The sequence below is a fragment of the Alosa pseudoharengus genome, unplaced genomic scaffold (genome assembly GCF_046254945.1).
Source record: "Alosa pseudoharengus isolate Yale_2024_CS ecotype anadromous, Long Island Sound unplaced genomic scaffold, YU_APseudo_1.1 YU_APseudo_1.1_scf_2, whole genome shotgun sequence".
NCBI lineage: Eukaryota > Metazoa > Chordata > Actinopteri > Clupeiformes > Clupeidae > Alosa > Alosa pseudoharengus.
In genome coordinates, this window is record NW_027468663.1 from 56,307,369 (window position 1) to 56,327,368 (window position 20,000).

The 20,000-nt window shown below is 46.5% G+C and overlaps 1 protein-coding gene across 4 annotated transcripts in view; it reads right to left on the reverse strand.

The window, feature by feature from the left end:
• Nucleotides 1–20,000, reverse strand: part of fermt2 (FERM domain containing kindlin 2) — a 69,975-nt gene that overhangs the window by 27,977 nt on the left and 21,998 nt on the right. For all 4 annotated transcript variants that reach the window (XM_076295587.1, XM_076295590.1, XM_076295589.1 and 1 more), the window contains exons 3-4: nt 15,732–15,965; nt 526–654 (exon numbers count right to left, since the gene is read on the reverse strand). In XM_076295587.1, the coding sequence (XP_076151702.1) occupies nt 526–654; nt 15,732–15,965 (363 nt within the window). The remainder of the gene's footprint in view (nt 1–525; nt 655–15,731; nt 15,966–20,000) is intronic.

The window sequence follows — 20,000 nt, forward strand, 5'->3', positions numbered from 1 at the left end:
GGATTCATACTGGGAAGCCCCAGCTCATGGCTAACAGTCCTATTGCTAATGCTAACACCCCTACTGAGCATTGGGGAGTGATGTGGCTTACAGTCCTGTTGCTAATGCTAACGCCCCTACTGAGCATTGGGGAGTGATGTGGCTAACAGTCCTGTTGTTAATGCTAATGCCAGTGTTGCAGAAACTGCAGTGTTGCAGAAACACTGAGAGACATGATTTTTTCACTATTTTCTGACTTTTTATTGATCAAAAAAATAATCAATCAAGAAAATAATTGACAGATGAATCAACTATGACCATAATCATCAGTTGCAGTTACGCCCTGCCTTCCCTATCATATCATACACCCCTGGTCTGCTTCATGGGACAGCTGCACCCAAGCACTGGACCGCGTGGAACGTTCCCATCGTTCCCATCAAACGTTCCCAACGTTCTTCCGATGAGCTTCTGCCTTATAGCTCTGTTCACTGATGGGAGTGAGGCTGGGTTATTTTGGTTTGTTTGTTTGTTTGTTTGTTTGTTTACCTGATCCAGGCGTGAGCAGGGGTCCCTCCAGTTCCAGTGGGTCCTCTTCCACCTCCTCCAGCTTCTTCTTCTTCTTCTTGGGGTCACGCGGCTTACGGAGCAGAGACAGCTCCTCCGGGTGACGGATATCTGAGAAAGGAGACGGGGAGGAGGAGGAGGAGGAGGAGAAGAAGGATGAAGAGGAGAGAGGGAGAGGCCAGGACCAAAAGAGAGGGAAGAAAAGGAGAGAGTAAGAAAACATGAAAAAGGGTGTAAGTAAGAGACAGAGAGATGGAGAGGAGGAGAGGAGGAGATATGGAGATTGAGGAGGAGAGGAGGAGATATGGAGATTGAAGAGGAAAGGAGGAGAGGAGGAGAGGGAGAGGAGGAGATATGGAGATTGAAGAGGAAAGGAGGAGAGGAGGAGAGAGGGAGAGGAGGAGAGGAAAGGGGGAGAGGGAAGAGTGGGGAAATGACAAACGGAGAGAGAGTTAATCAAGGCTACATGCTTAAACTCACTGCAATGTGTGTATAAACAGACCACTTCTCCCTGACAAATAGTCAGCTCCTGAACCATTCCTGAGGTGGACTGCCCATGTGAAAGGGCTCTTTGCCTCTGCTCTACCCAACTGAGGATTCAACGCAGGAAAGCCTGCCACTTGTGGAAACCTGCTGTGGAGAAGACCAGGCCTTGGTGATATATTTGCAGAGCTTAAATCATAGTTCAGGGACAAAACACTGGCTGGAATGAGCATGATGTAGCAGCTACCGCCTGACAATCATTCGACCCAAGTTTGATTCCTGACCCCACCGTTGGGAATCAGAGCCAACTTTAACTTCAATTTTATATCACATGTGGGTCACCAATACTGAACCACGTGTCATGGCACACATTAATTGACTTTGTTCGACCTCATATGTCATCGCTACAAATGTCCGCTGTCACATTTAAACACTGGAGCAGCTACAAGAGGACATAGTAAGCGATTATGAAATCACCATATAAATTCAAAGCCGTCGTCGTGTGGCAGAAGGCTTCCAGTCTCATCAGCATGCTCATCTTGCAATAGGAGCGCGATTATGGGACTGAATATGAGACATGCTGGGACAGACGCCCAGTTGAAACTTTCCACACAGCCTTCTGCAGAACCATTTTGGGGTGTACACCGTGATGCTTCCAATCCAACTCATAACCCAGACAGGCAGTCCCAGTGTAGTTGGAGGAAAGGCGAAAAGGAGATCTAGTCACACCCACTTACCACTCTGATACAGAGTCCAAGTTCACAGGCAAGAGAAACAAAAACAGAAAAGCTCGTTATGGCCCGTCATTGGACAATCGATCCCAGCGTCTCCAAACTGAGTCTGTGTCATATTTACATCAGGACAGGTCCTCTTTACCCTCCTAATCCGAATGACCAGAGCAAAACTGACCTGAACTGAACTAAATGACCGTGATGGAGGAGGGGGTTGGGGGTCTATGTGGACAAAACTGACCTGAACTGAACTAAATGACCGTGATGGAGGAGGGGGTTGGGGGTCTATGTGGACAAAACTGACCTGAACTGAACTAAATGACCGTGATGGAGGAGGGGGTTGGGGTGGGGGTCTATGTGGACAGAACTGAGCAGGGAAATCAAGTACAGAGAGCACAAGACCAGACACAGACCTGCTGTGTCACCCGTCTCCGGGAAAGAGAACAATTTGGGGCCATGCAAACTGCACGTTTGGAATAAACCTCGATACACAAACACACACACACGCACACACACACACATACAGTACATCCCCACACACACACACACACACCCACACCCCCCCCCCCCCCACACACACACACACGGACAGCAGCAGACTCCACTGAAGGGGAGGCCAGGAAGAGGGGACACACAGACAGGGAGCAGAGCTATTTAAGCATCTTGCCAACAACGTGTGTGTGTGTGTGTGTGTGTGTGTGTGTGTGTGTGTGTGTGTGTGTGTGTGTGTGTGTGTGTGTAAGAAAGAGAGACACAATCACAAACAGCTGCAGGAATGAAATGGAAAATCACAAATCCTCAATCGGAATCCCTAGTCCCATATTTCAACCCGTCTCTTCTCTTCCCCAAATATGGGCCTCCATCTTCAGACAGCATTCACACACACACTCACACACATATTTTCAAGAGTAAACGGTAACCCAACAAATCATTCTAGCACAACTCTAAACCACCATGCAACGTAGTCCAGTAAATGCCAGAATTGCTGATGCCTTTTCTGGGGAATCTACTATCTGAGCTCAGGGCCTGCCAAAATGAACCCATCCCAAAATATGAGATAACTAATGACACACACACACACACACACACACACACACATACCTACCTAGAGAGATGTACCTGTAACAGTCATGTACCTGTTTGGATGTCCGTTTCCCTCATAAACAAGGGCTGAACCAAAAAGCCCCATTTCAATCAGTAGCTTCACACACACACACACACACACACACACACACACACACACACACACCTTTCAAATGACCAAACCAGACAGAGCTTCAACGATCCCATTTTCCCCTCTTCCCTTGGAACTGAGAGATGGTACGGAACAGGGAAAGACGCCGGGACACATCAGCAGCCGCTCCACGCCGCGCCACGCCAGAGAATTTATGGCCATAGCTGGGATTGCTGTCAGGTGGCGGGGAGACGCAGCCAAGGAAGATCAACAAAAATGATGAATCTGCTGTCAGGAAATCCAGCCTAGAAGCTGTCAGTTTACAGTTTACTGTTATGCGTATCCAGAAAAAGAGAACTGGTGGGGGAGAGAGAGAGAGAGAGAGAGAGAGAGAGAGAGAGAGAGAGAGAAGGAGAGAGAGAGGAGAGAGAGGGAGGGAGGGAGAGAGAGAGAGGGAGAGAGGGAGGGAGAGAAAGAGAGAGAACGAGCAGGGAAGTTGTTTAGAGGAAAATCTGCCAGAACTGCCACCTACTGTTCCGCTGTCTTTTGCTGCATTTCATCTGCCTTGTAAGTGTTAACTGGGAACTGGTTGCATCACACTCTAGCTGACCCCAACTGACTGCGCTCCGGTTGTAACAAGTCGTAAGAACTAGATGCTACCTGCTACCCGTTAGCAATTGTCTGTCTGGGACTGTTACCAGATATGGCAATACTAATTCATAATGATGCACTACACAGTATTCTACACAAACAAAAGTCATAGCAATATAGCAACAGATAGAGGTTGGACACTATTAGCTCTGTGGTAGGTAGCGATGAACTTCCGTTTTTGTCTTACGGTGGGCAAACCCATTTCCTGTTCGTCGTCATCGCTGTCAAAAAGCACCTGAAGATGAGTGCTTCAGTTGTACCAAAACGTGTGCTCAGGCACCAAACCTCCTTCACTCCTTATTCTGTGCAGCCACTGCGTACGTAGGCTGGTGTTTTTAGGAAAAAGCTGGAAGCTAAAATCGTTTTTATATCGACTTGAAACCGAGCAGATTGGTACACAGATTAGCTCCTACGGTTTTAAGAAGCTTAAAACACTCGCGTACATTGTATATCTTATCTTTTTTTCTGTTTTCTGTTTGTTGGAACAGAAGCACGCATCTTTGGAAATGGGTTTGCCCACCGTAAGCCAAAAACTAAAGTTTGTCGCTACCCAGTGCACAAAGCCAATTGTTTCAACGACTAATTTAATTTGACACAAATAGGAAAGGAGTGGTAATAAATAGCGTATTTTCCACAACACTAATTTACTGTAAAATGACGCAGCCATTTTGGAAATTGAAAATTCGGGTACTTCGAACAAGCTGACGAGGAGGAATTACGAGTTGGGGAGCATTTAAATTGCAACTTCCTACTCGTAACTGGGATAACGACCCACGAGTACAACTGGAACGCATCATTTGTTCCAGGCCTTCCCAGCGCGGGCTTGCAATACCGGCTGCATGTGGACTGGACGGGACAGCAGGGCGTCAGAGCGGAGCGTGATGGAGGGGACAGAGAGTAAGAGCGGAGCGTGATGGAGGGGACAGAGAGTAAGAGCGCAGGGCTCTGGCCAGGGCTGCTTGTTTAGCTTGAGTTACTAAAGCAAAAGCATTCCAGAGGTTTTAAGGACTACCAGATGGTGTATCTCTCTCTCTCTCTCTCTCTCTCCCTCACACACTTCTTCTCTACTGCTCCCTCGTTCTCTTACAATCTCGCACCCTCACTCCTCTCTCATTCCTCCCTTACATATGCACACCTCTGTCTTTTCTCTTCTTTCTCTGCCCCCCCCCACCCACACACACACTCTCTCCTTCTCCATCGGTCTCTCTACATGCATACATACCTCTGTCTTTTTTCCTCCCCCCCTCCCCCTCTCTCTCTCTCCCCCCCTCCCCCTACCCCCCTCCCCCCCCCTCCCCCCCCCCCTCTCTCTCTCACAGCCCCCCTCCTTCTCTATCGCTCTCTGCACACCTCTGTCTTTTCTCTCTCTCCCGTCCTCCCTGTTGGCGTATGGGTCGGCTCTCTGGCCTTATACAGCCATGTGTGTGTGTGAGGCATGCTGGAGCCAGCGCAGCGCAGTGCTCTGCTGTGACTAGGCTCCTGGCCAGGAGGACCTGAGAGGGGTCTACAGGGAACCAGTGCTGCACTCTGCTGGACCAGACCGCTGGTGTGGGTTCTGCATCTCCAGTTAAGGGGCATAGTGGTAGCATAGTGGCTAAGAAACTGGGCTAGCATGTTACGAGACAGTAGTATTATAGTGGCTAAGAAACTGGGCTAGCATGTTATGGGACAGTGGTAGCATAGTGGCTAAGGAACTGGGCTAGCATGTTATGGGACAGTGGTAGCATAGTGGCTAAGGAACTGTGCTAGCATGTTACGGGACAGTGGTAGCATATTGGCGATAGACCACCATTGTGCCCTTGAGCATTGCACTTAACCCATTGTTGCTCTGGGGAGCCCTTGGGATAATTGACATAAAAAAATCACTTTGGATAAAAGCAACAGCAAAATTAGTATAAGTATAAGTTTGGATTTCCAGCAGGTGCTCTGACACTCTGCATGGAGATTAAGGTGGTTCTAGGTTCTAGCTTTTCCGCTTTTGGAACTGGAAATTTCTTACTGGAACCTTGCATTCTTATCAAAAGCACCTCAAATGATACCCATACACCAGTCATATGCAAAAACGCCAACCATCTTAAAGGGGACGGGGGTTGTCCTGTGAGGAAATTTGTTCTCTGCATTTTACCCATCCAGGTGTAGTGTGCACACATTCATACACACACACACACACACTTGGAGCAGTGAGCTGGGAGCCCACACACACTAAGAGTACACCTACACATCCGGAGCAGTGGGCAGCCCTTAATCCGGCGCCCGGGGAGCAGTTGGGGGTTAGGTGCCTTGCTCAAGGGGAGCAGTTGGGGGTTAGGTGCCTTATCCATGGATGTGAATGTGGGAAAGCTGTTTTAATCCCTCCCCCCACCCACATTTTTCCTACCAGTCAAGGATTGAACCGGACACCCTTCGGTCACAAGTCTGATTCCCTAACCAGTAGGCCACAGATGCCCCGGATCTTATCCCCTGGAGAAAACAATACTCAGCAGTGAATAACAAGAGAGCCTTCATAAACCCTTAAACATTTGAGTTCTGTCACAACAAATGTCAGGCCTGATGATGATATCCCTCACTTGCTATGATGCAAGAGTTGTATTGGACCCTGTTTGCAGGTTGACGGCGTGTTGTGAAGTTTACAATGTACTCAATGGAACATGTTTACTAGCTATGCCTGGCCAACACTTCCTCATTTAGGGGCGGAAGGGAGCTGGAACACCTGCTGGAGCTGTGTGTGTGTGTGTGTGTGTGTGTGTGTGAGTGTGTGTGTGTGTGTGTGTATTGACAGAAGTCTGGCACGCATGTGGGGAGTGTATCATGCCACCCTTACCCCAGGAGGAAAATAGACAGAGAGAAAGAGAGGAGAGAGAGGGAGAAAGATATGCTTTTCATCTGTACATGAAAGGGAGGTTAGAGGCCAGGCCGTGCCTGGAGGAGTGCCAACGCTAGCTAGCGTGACATGCCAAAACAATGGGTGGGCGTGCGGGTGAGCGAGAGTAAGCTATAGCTAGCGTGACATGCCAAAACAATGGGTGGGCGTGCGGGTGAGAGAGAGTAAGTGAGCATGAAACAGAACCCGGCTGGCGCTACCACATTACATGAGGGGGGGGAGGAGAACACAGCCTCCTCGTCTCCTTCTCCTCATGCAATCACATTAGAAGAAAAAACACAGCACAGCAAATACTTGCCGAAATGAATGAATCTCATGAAAGGAACAAGAGACAAGATGTGTCCAAGTGTGTCCAAACACGCTTTCTGCAGGGTCACTGTAGCGCTAGTTCCAGCAAAGTCCTTTTAGGCAAGTCCATTGTTTTGCTTTCAGTTAATACTCCATTAGTGGTTATGGCACATGGAGTCTCATCCAATCATGTTAACTTATTTATTATCAGTGAAAATCTTCCATAATCAACATCAAACCCAGGGCTAAAAGGAATGAACATTTCTGTGCCTGAAGCTATCAGACATCTATGAGGACGTCATATATACTGTAGTAGTGTTGCACTGTGTATCGATACTAAAAAGGTATCGCGATGCCTTCACGCAAAAAACGATACGATTTCAGACGTTTTTAGAATCGATACTTTATTAAAATAATAACGTTCTGTGTCTGTGTGAACTGCTGCTCTCACTGCTCCTTGCACGCACCTAGTCAAGTGGGCGTGTCTAAGCAGGCAGCTCTGAGTGAGTGAGTGGGCAGCCAACGTCAACATAGTTCTTTGCCGACAGTTCTAGGCCTTGTGGATAAAACAAAAGGTGCAGTGAAATCTGCAACTATTTCGGATACATCGCGAATAGTGAAGGCAAGCCATAAGGTACACAAAGTCATTTAAAAGCAGTAGGCTACGCATGGAACTTGGCTAAACACCTCGCAGACATATCCCAACATTTTTAAAGAGTTCAAAGAACGACAGGTTAACGATTATGCTATAGAAAACACGACTACATGGTTAGTGCCAAGTTCTTCTCTTATGTTTTAGTCTAGCCTAAGTGAAACGAGTATGGTTATCTGGGATAAAGCGAACCTTCCTTCATCCATGAATTTTGACGAGACATAACGAGCTGTAATCTTTTTGACGAGACATAACGAGCTGTAATCTTTTTGACGAGACATAACGAGCTGTAATCATAGGGTGCTAACGTGATGAAAGCGCAATGTTCACGCCAGAATAACATTACCATAACTTGTAAACGATCTATTTCATGTTCGGTCAGTAGCCTACTACTGGTAATATTTGTCATGGCATGTAGACTGCAATTTGTTCAATAATTATTGCCCAGATGTAGGATAGGCTACCCGAAATGCGCTAATTAAAGCCCACAGCATAATACCACCAAAGCGTGTTGAGTCCTAATAATAGCGGCTTATTGTTACAGTAGCCTACGTGGTAGCAAATCATGTTATCAAAGAAATAGACGTAATGTAGGAATGCACACAGATATATTGCAACAGGTAATGGTGTAGGCTTATCTGACGAAGACCTGAGTGGTTGGAACGTCGTACTTGTACACTGGGCGCAAAGAAGACTATCCTCACATTTTCCCCTTTGCAACTGTCAAAGAAATCCCATGAACACGGGAAGGCCTAGGGTAGCCTATTCATGAGTTTCATCAAGTCCCTTTCCACAGGTGTATAAAATCAAGCACCTTGATTATCAATGCAGACTGCATGGTGCTTGATTAATACACCTGTGGAAAGGGACCTGATGAAACCCATCAATACTGTACATCAGATGGCCCCTCTGCATAGCATTCAGTGATTTGCATGCAGTAATTTTAACACTGACCTTGATCTAGCCTAGTTTGGCTATTTAAAGCTACTTTATTGCCAAAACACAACACAATGTAAATGAACTATAACAAACAACAAAGGACTTAATTACACAAAGTAGGCCTACTATTTTACTCACTGCTCCAGGTTAATGTGTGCTTCAATGTGTGACCTGTGTGTTCACTAATTCACGGATGGGATACATGCAGAGACCAAATTCCTTGTATACCAAAGTATACTTGGCCATAAAACCTGATTTACATTACATTTTACACAATTGAAGCGAATTAGGTTGGTAATGTATGTAGTCTCAGAGTAAGTTACACTTTACGGTAAGGGTACATGAATTAATTCATGATTTATGTATTACTTCATTCATTAATATCAAATTAATCATCAGGAATTTACTGAGTTCATAGTTTGTCATTTGTCAAATGAACTATAACAAACAATAAAGGACTTAATCACACAAAGTAGGCCTACTATTTTACTGACTATAAAAAAATAATAATTATGTAGGAAGTTTAGAAGTTTAGAACCCAGAATTGACCTACACACTACAAAAGTGCACCAAATTTAACACAAATGACTCAATACACTTGGAGGAGGTATGAGTCCTTTCTTCTCCAGATATCTTAGGATTTCGCCGTAGTATCGTTTTAGTATCGAGCATCGTGATATTTATGGCAGGTATCGTATCGAAGTCATAATTTTGGTATCGTGACAACACTATACTGTAGTCTACCGTAATTGCCGACTCACGCCTGAATACTTTAAGCCCTGCAAACCACCTGCTGAAGATTTAATGGGTGATTTGATCCAAAACCTGATGGAACAGCGAAGGACTCATTTACCAACCAATAAGTGTACAACCAATGACTGTAAAAAAATAGAATGGGACAGCACACACAGTCAAACCTGAGGCCACTGGAAGGAACTAAAAAAAGGGAAATCTAAACCCATCCTGTATGTCTGTCTCTGATCCTCTGTTCTCCTCAGAGCCAGAAAGAGCGAGAGAGAGACAATTACAGAAATACCTGAAAAAAGACACACCTATACCTTTAAGGGATGAGTGTTGAGAGACACCTATACCTTTAAGGGATGAGTGTTGAGAGACACCTATACCTTTAAGGGATGAGTGTTGATCCCTTTCCACTGCAGAGATCAAGAGCAACATTATTTTAGTACTGATGCACATCTATGTGTGTTATTTTAGTACTGATGCACATCTATGTGTGTTATTTTAGTACTGATGCACATCTATGTGTGTTATTTTAGTACTGATGCACATCTATGTGTGCTGCAGCTAGACTGAACAGAGAAATCCACTCAGTCTCCATTTCAATCTCTCCTCTCCTTAAGAGACAGACCTCCTCCTTGGCCAACTAGGAAGACATTAATCACTGACCACAGGCCCGGTCAGCAGCCAGAGCCAATGAGGAAGATTTATCTCTCCAAATTAGGTTAATGCCAATGAATAACCTTTTACAACAAGCCCACTGGCTTGCATGCTGAAGACGCTGGACTTTGGTCAGACGGGGAAATGTGTGCTGGCCCTCCCTCTGACGCCGAGAAAAACAACCGGCTCAGGTGTCCTCCTGTGACACTGACATGCCACTCGTTTGGACTCAGGGCTTTACGTGCACACACACACACACACACACACACACACACACACACACACACACACACACACACACACACACACACACACACACACACACACACACACACACACACACACACACACACACACACACACACACACACACACACACACACACACACACACCTCTGTTAACTCCTGAGAGACTGGCCATTGTGATGGAGAATGATTGAGAGGGATACCCTGAGGCCTTGAAGCAGTGCACTCTCTCTCACACACACACACACACACACACACACCACTAACACTCAAATTGATGGTAATGCTAACTCTCTCGCTTTTATGCGCGCTCACACACACACCACAACAGTCAAGTGCCTACAGACACCCAAGCTCCAGGTTCTCACACCTGGACCGTAGATGGACCAACCATCCCGTGACCAACTCCTGCTACCCTATTCCTTGTCAATACACACACACACAAAACCCCTTGGCCATGACTTCCAAAGACAAAACACTCCCACACATGAACCTGACGTGGTTTCTCCGGCAGACTCTGGGAAACTCAAGGATCCATAATTGCAGTAAATGACTGCTGGCAGAGATGCAGCCTCCTTCAAAGTGGGAGTTTAGTACTGAGAGAGGGGAAACACACACACACACACACACACACACACACACAGCCTTGGCCTTCCTCTCCTCTCCATACAACAGGGAATGCAGCGATTTTATGCTCATTAATATTTCTGGAACATTCCAAACTGTTTTGAGAACAGTGCGAGTCCTACGACAGCGTTGAAGGAAATGTGATCCTGCAAAATAGCAGCTGGTTGTGGTAATGAACCTGTGCCGGACACATGCCACACGTGGCCCGGCTCGGCGCCAGAATCAGTAGCATTCTTGGCTGCGTGACTTGTATGTGTGCACTCAGACATTGCTCCTGCATGACTAACTGATTCAGAAGGAGGAGAAGGGGAGAGGGTCGGGAGGAAAGGAGAAAATCCCATTTCTCAGGGAAATCAATCAGAATGTGTGTGTGTGTGTGTGTGTGTGTGTCTGTGTCTGTGTGTGTGTGTCTGTGTGAGTGGACGAGCATGGTGTGTGTGATATCTTGGGATACTGAGTGGCCATTGTCTCTCCCACAGCTGCGTGTAGAAATCGAGAGTACTCTCGCTCCTTTCTGTGAATCTATCTCCGTCTCCGTCTCTGTCTGTCTGTCTGTGTAACTGACTCATCTGTGTGTGTGTGTGTGTGTGTGTGTGTGTCTGGAACTCTGGCCAGCTGGACAGAAAAAAGCTAACTTCCTGCCCCCGTTTGTGTTCCAAGGTTGCTCTGGTGTGCAGGCGCCGGAGAGCGCCACAGGAAATCAAACAGGAGAGTCCGTCAGGGAGACAACGCTGAACTAATACAGCGTGCCTGGATTACCCATGATGCAGCACTCCCCAGCCCGGCACAGCTTGAGGAACCATCAGCTGCTTTTCACAGGGACGCTGTTCTCGGGCTCAGATGGAAAAAGAGAGGAGAGGACAAATGCAGCTTCCCCTTGTTCCCCATTAGTGAACACGAGCAAGGCCCTCTTCAGACACCGTAAGTCACCGAGCGACTTTCCCATAATGCAACACGAAGCCCTGCGGGGCTAAAATAGATTTATCAAGGCCGAGGTAGAGGCACTCCTAATGCTGCAGCTTGTTCATTTACAGAATGAATGTCAACACCGAAGCGGGTTATTTATACATGCTGTTTTCATAGCCCAGTGCGAGTCTATTTATCATTCGTTCCTGATGAGAGGATGACCGGCCGGATGGACCAAGACGCCCACGCATGCATAAGTACGGCTTTGTTTATCGAAAACAAAATCAGTCAAGAGTTTGAGAAGCAACAAAACAAAGACAAAAGTCCCCAAATGAAACGCTTGCCAAAGGGCCGACGAGCGAAATGAAGCAGCTGTGGGCAGATTACACTTTGATTCCACCCAGCTGCACCTACATGCATGGACATGGAGGCCAGCTAAGCTAAATGCTAACACTACTCAGCTCATGGGGGTCAAAGGTCATCGTGGTCAACTGCTTGACCTCGTAGCCTCTACTCAGAGTGCCCTTAAGGACACTGCTAAATATTGATAGAGGCAGAACCTCACATCTAAATGCCTGTTAAGACCCTGCTTGCTAAACATGGACACGGCGTAAGAGGTCATTAGCTAGCTAGATTGATAGCTGGGTGCGTGTTTAGCGAACAGGAGTCGGACACGCGGGCTTTGGCTTCGGTCATGCAAGGATACGGCCTAATCAGTGGGCAGGCAGACTGTCCTGCGCTGCGTGTTTGTTTGTTTGATAAACAGGACAGGACGACGGGGAAAGCAGCACAACAAAGGAGGGCCTGTCATCTGAAATGGGAGATGAGGCCAGAGGCCTCGGCGGCCATTTTCCTCCCTTTCCCCTCGCGCTCTCAAATATAGCGCCTCAAGACCGCAGAAGGGCAAACACAAGGCTAGTCGTGACGCACGCACACACACACACATATGGCAGCCATCCAGGTCCTTGTTTGCCTGCTCATAGGAGACATGGTGTGTGTGTGTGTGTGTGTGTGTGTGTGTGTGTGTGTGTGTGTGTGTGTGTGTGTGTGTGTGTGTGTGTGTGTGTGTGTGTGTGTGTGTGTGTGTGTGTGTGTGTGTGTGTGTGTGTGTGTGTGTGTGTGTGTGTGTGTGTGTGTGTGTGTGTGTGTGTGTGCGTGCGCGCGTGTGTGAGCACACACATGTGTGAGGGGAGTGTTAAAGAGTGACATGAGATTTGAAAGTGAAGGTCAAGTGGTGCCTACTGGCCCTGCGGCTCTGCTGGGATGGACATGGCTGGGTCTGCGGCTCTGCTGGAATGGACATTGCTGGGTCTGCGGCTCTGCTGGGATGGACATTGCTGGGTCTGGGGCTCTGCTGGGATGGACATGGCTGGGTCTGGGGCTCATGGCTCTACCTGTGGCAGTGCACCAGAACAGAACTCCTCTATACAGACGCATGGGATAGGCATGGGATAGGCTACAGGATAGGCTATAGGATAGGCATGGGATAGGCTATAGGGCTATAGGATAGGCATGGGATAGGCTACAGGATAGGCTATAGGATAGGCATGGGATAGGCTATAGGGCAATAGGGCTATAGGACAGGCATGGGATAGGCTATAGCAGGGATGTCAAAGTCAAATACATTAGAGGGCCAAAAAAACTAATTTGCTACAAGCCGAGGGCCGGACTGGTTCAATGTTTATTAAAACATATTAAAATGACTGCACGTAACCTATTGAACCAAGACCTGTATTTTATTTAATGATTAAATGAATAATGACTGTGACTGAAGTGCGGGCAAAGTTTGCACAGAAATGTACGATTTTTCCCATCCTCACCGACCTTGTCATAAAACTTGTTGAAATGATCATATGATGCCTCCTTGCTGCTTTGTTGTCTACATCAGCCTTTCTCAAACTTCTTTGACCTGAGGCCCAGTCAAGGCATACTTTGGGGTCATAGGGCCCACCTACATGAACCCACCCCCTCCTCCCACCCCCCATCAAATTATCATAATGATATCACAATTATTATTATTTTTATACTATATTGCTATACATGCACTTCAAAACAGTCGATGTTTAAAGTACTAAGATTGTTTACAAAAGTTTGTGAAAACATACACATCAGAGTACTGCTTTACTAATGTAAAATATAATTAGGCCTACAATAGTTTCATTGTTTTTGCATTGTTGCAGGATGCTTGCATGAGAAATACTTCTCAAAACAACAGCAGTGCCGTTGTTTTGGGATGTTTCCCTAATGCAAGCATCATACACTGATAGAATATTTATATGCTATTTAATTACATTTAATTTGAATGCCTGAATGTAAGGATTCAGGAAACACAATACCAGCTTTTGTGAATGGTAAATGGCGGATCAGATCATGCGTAAATCACTGATCTGGAGATCTTTAACTATCTTTAACTAAGACTAATTAATAGCTTTTGGCTGACTTTAATACTTAATGCCAAACAGTGTTTTCGACTGCCCTATTACTGCCCCCTATCTGGACTCCTGGCCCGTACAGCCTAGCGACCCACCACCAGCCTATGACAACTCTGCCTGGATTACTGGCCCATCCACCAACCCACCACATGCCCCTCGGAAACTCCCTTCCCCTGGACAATCCCAATGCTGGACTATTGAACTTTCTGTCACTAAATCAGGAATAACGAATTACCATAACGGATACGTAATCATCCCACCTCTTGTAACTTTCAGCTCAAGTGCTTAACACCATGTCTTATTCTCTACACCCGACTATCATATGCATTTGTCATGTATACAGACCTTACTGTCATGTACTGACCCTAGGCAGATGGGTCAGGCCCTTGAGTCGTGGATCTGCTCGAGGTTTCTTCCTATATATATCTCCAATTCTAGGGAGTTTTTCCTCGCCCCTGTTACCCATGGGCCTCTCTCTTGCTTTCCTTTTCTTCCTTTCTTTCCTTCTTTCTCTGATTGCCTACATTCTGTAAAGCGCCATGATACATGTGTTATGTTTTGGCGCTCTATAAGCACAATAAATTGAATTGAATTAAATTGAAATTGAATTGTTTTATATAGTCTGTGCTCTGTTTTTTATGGAAGTTGCATAAATCCACGTTGTTCTATTACATGTCGTTTCATAATTAAATAGCCTTCCAATAGGTTGAAGCTTAGCTTTGCTACCAACGTGCACACGCATGCATTGAATAAACGCTCATACCACAACTTAATTCTATGCCTCTATGTTTGATGACAAGTATTGCCTACCAATTGCAGAAATGTTTGTTTTCCTTTTCTGTCCGCGACCATTGTCCACATTGCGGACCGCGGCCCATAGTTTGACAAATGGTGACCTGCATGCTGCCATATTAAGGCCTTTTTACGGTGTGTTTTAGCCGGGTTTTCGCGTGGAAGGCTCTGTAGAAATCTGACACGTTCCTCAAAATATGACACAACACTGGGGAGGGGGGGAGCTGAAAGTTGACATCTGCCCTGACTGAATACTGATGAATAATGAAGCCGAGGCCCACTTGCGGCGCCACAGTGAGTTCGTGGGCTACCATTGCATTGTGGGGAATGGAGTATTGATGCGCAAAACAGCAGCCGGCGGCTGTGGCCTGCGGGCCGGTTGTAATACTAATCAAATGTCATCCCGGGGGCCGTAGATAATTCATTCGCGGGCCGGGGCATAGGATAGGCATAGGATAGGCTATAGGGCTATAGGATAGGCATGGGATAGGCATGGGATAGGCATAGGATAGGCTATAGGGCTATAGGATAGGCATGGGATAGGCATGGGATAGGCTATAGGGCTATTTTTTTTAACTGAATCAATGACACAGCGTTGTCATTAAACAGCTAAGTCAACATTATGTGAGCATATGCCCATCACTGTGGTCTCCCATTCAGGAACCCGGTCACTCTCCAAATGCCCTGCTAGGAATGATCTGCGTTGGGTGGCATTTCAAGTGGCAATAACAAAGACTGATCGGGGCAAAGAAATGCTAGCTTGTGTGTGTGTGTGTGTGTGTGTGTGTGTGTGTGTGTGTGTGTGTGTGTGTGTGTGTGTGTGTGTACGGCTATCTGGGTGCTGTGGTGGGACTGGCCAATGAGAGTTGTGACTGTGACTGATCCGTGGAAGTGGTGTATTAAATCTAGTCCAGATGTGGGGCAAATACTGTGTGTGTGTGAGTGTGTGTGTGTGTGTGTGTGTGTGCACGTGTGTGTGTGTACTCACTGAAGGTTTTGCAGATGTCGGAGACGGCCTTGAAGACGCGGTCGGAGAAGTTGACCTTGACCCTCATGTGGCGCATGTTGGGCAGCTGCAGGCGGAGCAGCTTGTGCTGGGGCGTGAAGAGCAGCCGTGCGTCCGCCTGGATGCCGTACTTGTCCAGCGTCCAGTGCGTCTTCAGCAGCCACGTCTTCTTCTTCTCCCACCACAGCGCATGGTCTGACCAGTCCTTCTTTACATCTGGGACACACACAGGACAAACACACACAGGACAAACACACACACACACGGTTAAAGGGACATTTGGACTTTTACACACACTCAGGAGGGAGGGAGAGGGAGAGGGAGAGAGAGAGAGAGGGAGAGAGAGAGAGAGAGAGAGAGAGAGAGAGAGAGAGAGAAAGAAGGGGGGATCAATACTCTTTCAGCTGGTGGAACAGCTGGAGTAATGTGGGGAGTGTGTGTGTGTGTGTGTGTGTGTGTGTGTGTGTGTGTGTGTGTGTGCTGGTGGAACAGCTGGAGTAATGTGGGGAGTGTGTGTGTGTGTGTGTGTGTGTGTGTGTGTGTGCTGGTGGAACAGCTGGAGTAATGTGGGGAGTGTGTGTGTGTGTGTATGTGTGTGCTGGTGGAACAGCTGGAGTAATGTGGGGAGTGTGTGTGTGTGTGTGTGTGTGTGTGTGTGTGTGTGTGTGTGTGTGTGTGTGTGTGTGTGTGTGTGTGCTGGTGGAACAGCTGGAGTAATGTGAGGAGTGTGTGTGTGTGTGTGTGTGTGTGTGTGCTGGTGGAACAGCTGGAGTAATGTGGGGAGTGTGTGTGTGTGTGTATGTGTGTGCTGGTGGAACAGCTGGAGTAATGTGGGGAGTGTGTGTGTGTGTGTGTGTGTGTGTGTGTGTGTGTGTGTGTGTGTGTGTGTGTGTGTGTGTGTGTGTGTGTGTGTGTGTGCTGGTGGAACAGCTGGAGTAATGTGAGGAGTGTGTGTGTGTGTGTGTGTGTGTGTGTGTGTGCTGGTGGAACAGCTGGAGTAATGTGAGGAGTGTGTGTGTGTGTGTGTGTGCTGGTGGAACAGCTAGAGTAATGTGGGGAGTGTGTGTGTGTGTGTGGGGGGGGGTAGGACCAGCGAGAGGGGACAGGCGTAGGCATGACGGGACGTGACGGGACATCACCAAATGGCCTCAGCAGGGGTTGCATGAGTCTGTCCTAGCCCCTCCACCTCGTTAATCTTGCGAAGGAAACTAGCATCATTTCATTAGGCTTATTCATCATCATTATCTTGCAAAATGCAAAATAGAAACATCCCAATTGGCCAGACATCAGCGCTAACGTATAAGGATACGCCAATCTGATCGATTTCCAGGGCATGAGCCAAGGACACAGGACGAGTGCACCCTACGTGTGCTTCAGTACAGAGGCCCTGCCTATCTTCTTATCTACATTTTCCAACTTTGTTTGTTTGTGTGTGTATGTGTGTGTTTGTGTGTGTGTGTATGCATGAGTGTGTGTGTGTGTGTGTGTGTGCAAATACATCTGAGATCTTGCGTGACAGTCTACAGGTGTCAGTTTAAGGCCTCCAGTCCTTTTGTTCTGCTCTAGCTGTAACACACACGCACGCACACACACATGCACACACTCCCTGCAACATTCCCCATAGCCATGAGGAGGATCTGGGCCAGGATTAGGGATGTAACGGTATGAAAATTTAACCTCACGGTTATAGTGACCAAAATTATCACGGTTTTCGGTATTATCACGGTATTTTTAAAAGTGTGTTCAATATGTTCAGAAAGCACTGATAGGCCTACACAAGCTGAAATAGTTTCAAAAAGTGTCCCGTTCAGTTTTTCATGTTTAATTGGCTATGTGCTTATCGCTTAACTTACCCTACCATGACTTGGAGGTTGCTATTACTGTTATTTGGATCCAATGAGTGAGACCAGGCTTGGAATTTCACCATTCTGGGGGCAAGGCCACTTGGCCTTCAGTTGGGCATATTTGGTGGAGGGCACAAAGGCCACATAGGCTATAAAAAATATCAAAGTTGTATAGCCTATTCACTGCAGTAGACCTGCATCACTGTATAAAACATTACAAAAACATGAAACATGACATATTATATAGAACTGCAAATCATCTGAACATCTAATATTTACAGATATCTAGGCTATATTTAACATTTATTTTATATTTGGCCTGTTATGAAATCATGTATTGAACAATTTAAGCACAGTTCAGCTTTAAGAAACTCAAATAGCCTAGATGCATGCTTAGCATTTTGTGATCTACTTTCACAAACTCTTAGTCAGCTGTCCTCTGATTTACCGATATATAGGCGATATTTGTAACATTTATTTTGTATTTGGCCCGTTATGAAATCATGTGGAACAATTTAAACACATTGTAAAACTTAAAGCCCAAATTTGGAGACATCCATGCATGTAGAAATGTAGGCCTACTGCAAATTCAAAAGTGGATTACTCTAGAACGGCTAACTGTACAGGGGACTGCTTTACACCTTTATGTTCGGTAAGGTCTGCTGTTTATTCTGATATATGGTTTGTCGTGTGTTAAACGAAAGGTTCGTGAAGTATTGCACCGAGAGGAATGGGTAGGGAGATGGACTAAAACATTCAGTAGAATTTATGATTAAATTTAATTATATTATTTACGTTTCTCGCGAACCATTCAGCACAGCAATTCGCGGCTAACATCGTTTAAAAGCTGAGAAAAAGCTCTTTCATGTGATACTTGTGATGTCTGTGTGATGAGTAGGCTACTTTGCGAGTAGTTCAACTGAGAAGAATAGGTGAATTTAGACGCACTTTCTTTCTTGCGCTGTCACTTTCTCCACTGCGTAAAAGAAATTAATTTGCGCTGTGAATGCTAAGATTATTTTGACAGGCCATAGGCTAAATACAATTTGCTATTAGTAGGATGCAAAGCAGAATATTGAAAGAAGGGCACCAAGGGCACCGTGGCCTGTAAACCTCTGATTTTCAAAGGGACATCACGGCCAACGCAAGGGGCAAAAACTTGGCCGCCGTGAAATTCCTACCCTGAGTGAGACCAAACTAAGTGTTCGAAATAAAACTTTAGGCTACTGTGTTCTTCTGATAACGTGAGTGGAATGGATTTAATGTGCACGCGAACATAAAAAGACGCAGAGTGCAAATGATACAGTGCAAGTTTTGCGGTGAAAATGTTCCGCCTTTTAAAATCAGGTGTACCCTAATCCAATTCGCAGTTAAAACCATCAATTAGACAACAGAATCAGTAGGGTACCAATTTTGCTTCATTGTACCAGGCCTACTGTATGTCAAAAGCAGGCTCGGATGAAGCTGGGAAGGATTAAACACACGGTTTCAACACCGTGATAATCAACCGTGATAATTATGATATTTCAAAAGAAAACGGTAATTGTTATCGTCAACATTTTTATCACGGTTTATCATTATACCGGTAATCGTTACATCCCTAGCCAGAATCAAGCCAGATCTCACTCCATTCCTGCTCTCTGGTAGGCTTGAAGTGTGTGTGTGTATGGCACAGCATCTACCTCTGCGTGTTCTCCGAGGCAAAGCCCGAATACAGACACACACTTTTTCTTTTTGAGGAGGAACACAATGGCCTTCCTGAGGCACGGGGCTAGGGGAGAATACACCCAGGCTTGAGTTTCACACACTGGGCTCTTCAGAGGTGGAGCTACTGTAAAATAATTTCCCAGAAAACTCGCTTTGAGGCACGTCCGCCCTAGCTGGTCAGCCTTGTGAATGTGTGTATGTGTGTGTGTGTGTGTGTGTGTGTGTGCGTGTGTGTGTGTGTGAGTATGAGGAGGGGGTGTTTGCTGGATGTTCCTGCTAGTATGATGTCATTACTCTGGCATGGTTCCAAGCAGGCAAAGGGAAAGAGCACTTCCCTGACCAGGGTTCCGCTTCCCCCCAAACATCCTCTCCCTCCTTCCCTCCATCCTACCCTCCCTCCTTCTCTCTCTCTCTCTCTCTCTCTCACCCCCCCCCTCCTCCTCTTACCAAACTAGCCCCCCCTCACCCCATCATCTTATTCCTTTCCTTTGCTTCCTCTTTCTTCAAACTCTTGTTCTCCAGATGTGGGACTCCCCTTTTCTCTCCCTCTTTTCTCTCTACATCTCTTTTATTCCATCCCTCGCTCGCTCTCCCCCTCGTTGTCCAGCTGTGGTCTAGTCTCCCTGCTCAAACACACTGGTCAAGTCTCCTGCTCAAACACACTGGTCCAGTCAAACACACTGGTCCAGTCAAACACACT